At 41.8% G+C, this 7,500-nt stretch overlaps 2 protein-coding genes across 2 annotated transcripts in view; one reads left to right on the top strand and one right to left on the bottom strand.

The window, feature by feature from the left end:
- Positions 1-563, top strand: part of LOC307074597 (kinesin heavy chain-like) — a gene marked incomplete at its 5' end in the record, with an annotated part of 28,574 nt that extends 28,011 nt beyond the window's left edge. Inside the window, one exon of the mRNA XM_079734810.1 lies at positions 449-563. The remainder of the gene's footprint in view (positions 1-448) is intronic.
- Positions 564-3,897: 3,334 nt separating this feature from the next.
- LOC307074107 (plakophilin-4-like) overlaps positions 3,898-7,500 on the bottom strand; it is a gene marked incomplete at both ends in the record, with an annotated part of 42,074 nt that continues 38,471 nt past the window's right edge. Inside the window, 4 exons of the mRNA XM_079734109.1 lie at positions 3,898-4,161; positions 4,986-5,059; positions 6,309-6,440; positions 6,984-7,101. Of these exons, the coding sequence (XP_079590235.1) occupies positions 3,898-4,161; positions 4,986-5,059; positions 6,309-6,440; positions 6,984-7,101 (588 nt within the window). The remainder of the gene's footprint in view (positions 4,162-4,985; positions 5,060-6,308; positions 6,441-6,983; positions 7,102-7,500) is intronic.

Below are 7,500 nucleotides of genomic sequence, written 5' to 3'. Positions count from 1 at the left end.
TAAACAGTTACTTGCCAACAACCGAAAACAAAGCATCTGAAAAAGTTCAGTTAGGCAAAATAAAAAGGTTTGCATAAAATGTTTTCAGGCTGACATTTCCCTTAGAGAATATGGCAATAAGACATAGAACCATCAGCTTACATGATAGCTTTTCAGTTTAGTAAGAGTGATAGTACCAGATAATACCAACTTTATGTTGGTATTATTATTATGTATTAAGTAAAGCTGCTATAGGTATGATTCGAGAGTGGCTGTAGTGAGAGAGAAAAGAGTGGAAGAGAGCAAGGTTTCAAACTAGACCAATAGAACGCCTTCCCGCTCTGCTCCCTCCCTCTGTAAGCCATCAGAAATAAAGATCTGTATCGACCGAGAAGACTGGAACACAGACACAACTCAACAGGAAATAGCGGCGTATTGGGTGAATAACTATTTGTCTTCCTTTTCACAGAAGCATGTCTGATGCACACTTCCTGTTTGGAACACGCAGCCTCAACCCTCCTACGTTTAGTCCAATAGGAGACCATCTCCCAGTGACCCCACCCACAACACCTGAACCTCCCTCCTTGATTCGGAAACAATTCAGCGATGTATCGCAAAACCACTTTTTATTGGAAAACAAAGTAAAACAAAACAATATAATCACGTGCCTTATTGATGAACCCTTCAGTAACAAACTGGTCATGTGTACAATCTCATTTTCGTTTTTTTCTTAATTTTGTTAAATGTATGTATTCAAATTGTTCTTGATCATACACTGAATGTGATATGCCATTGTAATTGTGATTTAGCATAGTAATAATTGTTATTAGTTGAGTAGTACATTCACTTTATCATTTCATTGTATGTTACATACTATTTCCCTTGCTGTATTCGATAAAGGCATACATTATAAGGCAATTTACATTGAGTGTAATGAATAACAGTATTTTATGTTGTAATAGATTAAGGCACCAGAAATTTCTCGGAGATGTAGCTGCATTTTAGAACCAACCGACCTAGTTCCATTTTGTTTTGAAGGACTTCTGTTCAAAGACCAGCCATGCCTCACATCATCTCTCCTGCTCCAGGGCACTCTTGTAATCAGAGCTCCTGTATTTCAAATATCTCGCTCCAGCTCCCCCTCTGACAGCGACTAGCACTACTTAAGGGGATACGCAGATGAATCTGTTTGCTTGCCGTCGGCCTCTCTTACCAAGGCTCAGATGAGTTGTTTGATGCCAGATTCATCCTTGGGTGTACAGAAGGGGAGAATACTGGGTTAGCATTGGCTTTCTGTTAGCATCTTCCATTGACTTGCAGAGCTGCAGCAGCCTAGCTTGTTTATGTGAGGGGAATACACTTTGAAATACTTTCCAAAGATTTCCAATGTGTTCAGAAAAGTTGCATATTAATAATTAATGCCAGTAATAAACAAGATTGTGGTAAATCTACAAAGACACAGAGTACTTTGTAGTACTGCTGGATAATCTGTGTTTGTACAAACTTCAATCTTGTTGTGTTTTCACTGGACCATATTTTGAATAAGCGACTATTCAGAACACATTGGAAATCTTTGGAAAGTAATTAAAAGTGTATTCACCCCATGTGACCGGGAGCTTGGCTGCAGTAGCTCTGCAAGTCAATGGAAGCGGCTAACGGAACGCAAATGCTAAACCACCAAACTGCCATTCTGGACACATAATGATGAATATGTAGTTAAACCAATCTACTAATTCTCGGTAAAACAGGCAAACACTCATTTACAGATATCTCTGTGTATCCCTTCATTTAAGAAGTGGGGCACTGACCAGCAAATCAGATGTTTCCTTGTCCCAGGGGGCGGAGCTAGAGTGAGGTTATTTTAAAAACAGAACTATTCAGTGCTAAAACATCACTTGAAACTGCACTCATTTGAAATGGTCTAGTTATTTTTTTATTTTATCCCCATCATGAGAAAATGTCAAACTTTGTGTATGCATCATTTAATGGCAAAGAGAGACTAGCATGAAACAGCAATATGTTGCAATGCATCTAAATATACATGTATATATGCCTTTGTTAATGTAATTTATGATTAGAAGGTTTGCAGTTGAACATTTGATTTTTGCATCAGAATTGATCACTTTACCCTCAACCCTGTTGCTAGAAAAACTATCCCCTTGCTCCCAACATGACCACTAGCACTAGTCTCTTGTATTTGTGTGAACATCAGCCCATGGGTTATGTTTGGTCTGAAGCTGATGAGTGCAACTGGACATTAATAAATGCATATGATAGCACGGCTAGCTTGTTTCAGGCGTGCTCAGGGAAATGCCAATGCAAATGTGAAATGGATGCCATTTAAACGTATATATATATATATATATATATATATATATGATGATCATCGATGGAGACCGCGCCAGGTCTATGGGTCCTTGCTTTGTTTTATTTTTGCAATGACATCAATAAATCAATAAATTTCAGTGTATATTCAATCCTAACGGCTAAAGCTAATAAAGATGTATTTATTTAACTTAAACAGCCGTTGTTTGCCATGTTATTCATTTTTCAGACTACATTGACGGGAAGCATATTTGTATTTTATACATATATAGTGTTTTAGAAAAGTTGATCGTTAACCTGTGATTTTACTCCACATAAATTCATCCATGTTGTACTGCTGTGAACACACTTAGACACACAGACATGTTTGTGATATAGTCTTTAATCCCTATATATATAGTGTCCCTCTCACATTGCACATCATCATGATCGGTTCGACACGACAGACAGACAGGGAGTTTTGGTCAGGTCACGATTAAATTAATACAAAAAACAGGAGAAACAATAGAAAAAGTTCCTTCACACAATCACATATAAAGTCTGATACATATGTAATACAACAACGTAACAAGAAAGTTAAACCGCTGTATCTTCTGTACAAATAGTATTTTTTCCCACGTGTTCACATATTTCACATACTTTAGGATATACCGAACATTTGGCCAAAGAACAAAGTTTAACCGAAGTATTCACGGTTTTCAGAGTTTTGTAGGTCGCTCTTTTCCTTAGTTAAAATGTCAAACACTTTTTTAATCCATACAATTTTTTTCTGCTTTGAGTATTACTTTGAATAGTTTCCACTTTTAGGGATGGGTTTCATCATAATCATATTAATATTTTATCAATAGACATGTTCCTATTTCACTAAACAGACAAGAATTATTTTTCAAAGTGACTCAGAATATTTTCCAAGTGATGCGATGTGTTGCTCCCCAAAACCGAAATTGGTATGATTTGGAATAAGTGTTAAATATAACAGAAGTAAAGGAAACCTTTCGTGGTTAATTGCGTGCTAGTTGAAGCAGTGTTCAGAGGTAGTACACTCAATTCCTCCTGGATGACTGCCCGGTCACCAGGTCGTTAGCTCCTCCTTCGCTTCTTAACACAGTGTCAAAGAATCACAAATACTGAACAAATGTATTCCGTCCCGGTGTAGATGTTTTTACAAACCGAGCCTCTGGGGTTTCCATTCATGAATCAAACGTTGGTAAACGATAACAACCAATGGTTTGCGTGTTTATACCGCAAAGGGCGAGAACGTAACCCGAACGTGATTCCGCCCCCCTGGTTAACATCGACGACGTTAAGGCTGGCTCTTTCATCGGAGGAAACCGCTGACCCACTTCCAGAATTTGCGCCGATCTTTTTTACGTTTGACCATACGGAACGACGTCAAAACTCGGATCCCCAAAAAAAAGTCTGGGGACGTGAGTCTGGAACACAGAAGTACACCCAGATGTGCACGGCTTAACTTAACATGCATTCCCAAACCCCCCCTCCCCGGCCCGCACACATACAAGGGGAACCCACCGTGCTGAAAGAAAAAGATGGCCGCCGGGCGTCCCCCCCGGTCTCCGTTTTCCCTCCCTCTCTTCACACCCAGGAGTCAGGGGAGCCGGTGTACTTGTTGGTGCCCTGGGAGGGCCGGCGTGTGGTGGAGTAGAAGTCCACGTAGTTGGTGGCGTGGGCCTTGGGCCGCAGGGCCTGGCCCGGGTAGCCGTCGGGCGATGGGGGTGTGAGCACCGCCGGCTCGTCCTCGTACGACTCGTCCCCGTAGCCCTGCACCGGGGACGACAGGTACATCCGGTAGCTGTTGTAGTTCTTACGGTCGGGCTCGTCGTAGAAGGGCTCTGAGTGCTGTTGGAGGGGGGGGAGAGGGGATTGCAAGGTTTGCAACATTATATTTTGCAGGTGCTAAAGGTAAAATAAAAATGGAATGTTTTTATACAGCGCTTTTCTAACCAGTGGCCTGCAAAGCGCTTAACAATATTGCCTAGCATTCACGTTAGGGTGAGGTGTCTTGCTCAGGGACACCCAGACACTCAGCTGGGAGAAGCCGGGGATCGACCCAGCAACCTTCCGGTCACCAGCTCTAGCTCCTGAGATACATGCCGGCTGTGTACAACATTAATACATGTATATGATAGCATGGCTAGCTTGTTTCAAACAACATTAACAGCAGGAAAAGAAAGCAGATGCATACATCGATAGACGAGCCAGAACAGATAGGACTATGTACAATGTCGCAAGAAGTGCATTTTGTATGGAAGCATGTCTGGCGGGAAGACAGCGTTTTTAGTGTATGTGATGTGAGGAGGACGCCGGTTGTTCTGGAGGATATGGACTCGATAAGTTTGGATTCAGTCGATGGGTAACGTTTTGTTACCCATTATACGTTTTGTATAATGACCGTAGATGGAGACCACGGCAGGTCTGTGGTTCCTTGCTATCTTTTTTCTTTTGTAATGACATCAATAAATCAATCAATTTGAGTTCAATTAAAACGGCTAAAGCTAATAAAGATGTATTTATTTAACTTAAACAGGCGTAGTTTCAGATTTTTATGGAGAGGAAGCTGGTTTAGAAGCCGTTTGTTCGGGTGGATGGGGACCAGATTATTCTGGGTTATAATACGTTTCTGAGCATGTTTCTACATGGTTCTAACAGGTAAAGGATCTCACCTGAGACCTGCGCAGGTCCTCCCCTGACTGGGAGGAATACGTCCCGATGAAATACGGATGGTTCTTCTCAGAACCTGAAGGGTAAAACACAATAAAACAACGTTAGGCACGCACAAATACACAACTGGGGATATGAACACATTTGGGGCTGGCCCCAAATATTAGAATAACGGTAATATCATTGGTTAGTTATGGACATTTTACTAAAACTTCAGTGCCACTTTGACACATGATCAGCAAGGACCGATGGAGCTGTTTGGCAAAGGACCAAAGGAATGGGGGGGGGGGGGGGGGGGGGGCGGAGCACTTTAAACTAACTGGTGGTCAGAACATTAAGAAATGTTATATTTATTGAAGTGCAATAGGATTCTCCCGGGATATTCTTAATAGACAATGTGGCGCTCGCACCTTTCACTCGCGGCCAGAATGGTTTCAGTAATGGACATATTTAGCAGCTAGGTCAATGAGGTTGGAGGAAGCCCAGCCTAGTCATAACAGCGGGTTGGTCATTGAATGAGCGTGAATGGAAGCAGTCAATCACTGGTTTTTCCCTCTGTGTTGAGCCGTGGTCCATGGTGGTGGTGTGATGTGTTGTGATCAGGGCTAGGTCTGTCGTTGGGTTATTATCATTTTTTTTATTAACCTTTATTTATTCAGGGAAGGCGCCATTTAGGCACCAGGCTCTTTTTCAATGACGCCCTGATTACAACATACAAATAAAAACAGAAATACAAATGCTCAAAAGATTACAATAAGCAGTCGGTCCAACAACCAGAACAGCATTTCAGTACATAATAAATAACACAATTGGACAATTAGGGAAAGCTATTTAAAACAGGAGCAATCCTTATTTAATGCGAGTTCAATCATTCCCTTGAACATCTCAACTGAGACCAATCATTAAAGCAGGCTACTCTCTCACTAAAGGTTTCACACTAGAACGCTGACCTAACTCACGCTCAACTGTTGATAAATACACATCCCACATGTGTGAATATTTGAATAGTTCATTAAAAAAAACTATATAAACCAACATAATATATGCCTTCAAAGTGTATTTCAGACAAGGAGAACGATACACTGAGAAGGCAAATATTCCCTTGGTTTATGTCTTTATTTATGAACTACTGAAATATTCAACAATCCTAAGGATAATATGAACCTTGAAATGATTTACTTGAGCCAGCCCTTCACATATCCCATTATTTATGATAAATCATTGAACATGAGTTAAACACAGATTTGAAGTCCCATCAGAACGCACAGAAAGCAGCCTGCAACTTGTCTTTAGCATCAGGACATGTTCAGAACAAGGCGGCTCACCGTTGTACGGGTATTTGTGTAAACTGTTGTCGCCGTAGTAAGAGTCCAGTTGCATAGACGACTGCATCCTCTGGTTGTTGGAGCTGTGTCTCCTGATGCCCAGCATGGCGGGAGAGGACGTGGCACTCCCCCCTGGCCCCACACAGATACAATGATTATAGACCGAATATAGGAAGAGAAAAACCTTTATATATAGACCTGTCAGAGCACTACATCCAACACCAGCTTCAACAAAATTAATAATAGTGTTAATGTATTGTCATTAATAATACAATAATAAATACCTCACAAACTCTATATATACATCTCAACACCTCTACACCTATTCCATTTTTGAGAGACATGTATTTGTGGGGTACAGTTAAGCTAGGTGGGTGTCTGCAGGGTTTAGGGTGTTCAGCTGCCTCTATGTTTGATCCCAGATATTTCTACCTCGCTGTAGGTGAACTTGAGCAAGACGCCTCATTTGATAAAGCTGAATAAATATCAACGAACAAAAATGAAGAGAATACTATTACTAACTGAAATAATGTCGAGACCAGTGGTTCGCAAACGTTCTCTACTAGTGTCCTACTGACACCTACTGACGCTCTCTCCTCCCTGCCTCCGTTTGCTTCGTGTCACCTGACGTCATCACTAAACAGCAGCAGCCAATGGGCTTCCGGTGGATCTCACCTGATTGGACGACGGGGGGCATGTGCAGGGGGCTGGTGGGCAGGGCGGGCTGGGAGCGGTAGCGCTCTCGCTCCAGCGTGGACACGGGCGTGACGAAGTGGGTGTAGTTCCAGCCGTCCTGTGGAGACACAACGTTTGGCCGTCAGGTCTTATTATGCATCTTTGCCGACATCCCAACATTCCCCATACTTAGACGTACCACCCAATGCTGGCGTGAAATCGTACGTAAATTGTTAAAATAGATGCAATATTCTATCACTCTATCCAACTAATTCCTCAGGGTCCGTTAAAATGTAAGGAGTTAAGTTCACTTCATTATTTTATAGAAAATGCTTTTTTTCATTCTGGGTGAGAGCTGATCTCCATGGGAACGCCCCTTCAGTTAAGGTTCAAACAGACGGAGGTCAGTTGTTTCGCAGATATGCTTTAATTGGCAGGTGAGCGGGTCACCCTGTCAGCTATTAAGAGGTTAAGATATAATACAATGCAATATCAGGTGTTCCACCGGGACGGGGAG

Source organism: Pollachius pollachius (genome assembly GCF_949987615.1).
Source record: "Pollachius pollachius genome assembly, chromosome: 4".
Classification (NCBI taxonomy): domain Eukaryota; kingdom Metazoa; phylum Chordata; class Actinopteri; order Gadiformes; family Gadidae; genus Pollachius; species Pollachius pollachius.
The sequence above is the reverse complement of the archived record's forward strand: the minus strand, read 5'-3'. Positions and strand labels throughout refer to the sequence as shown.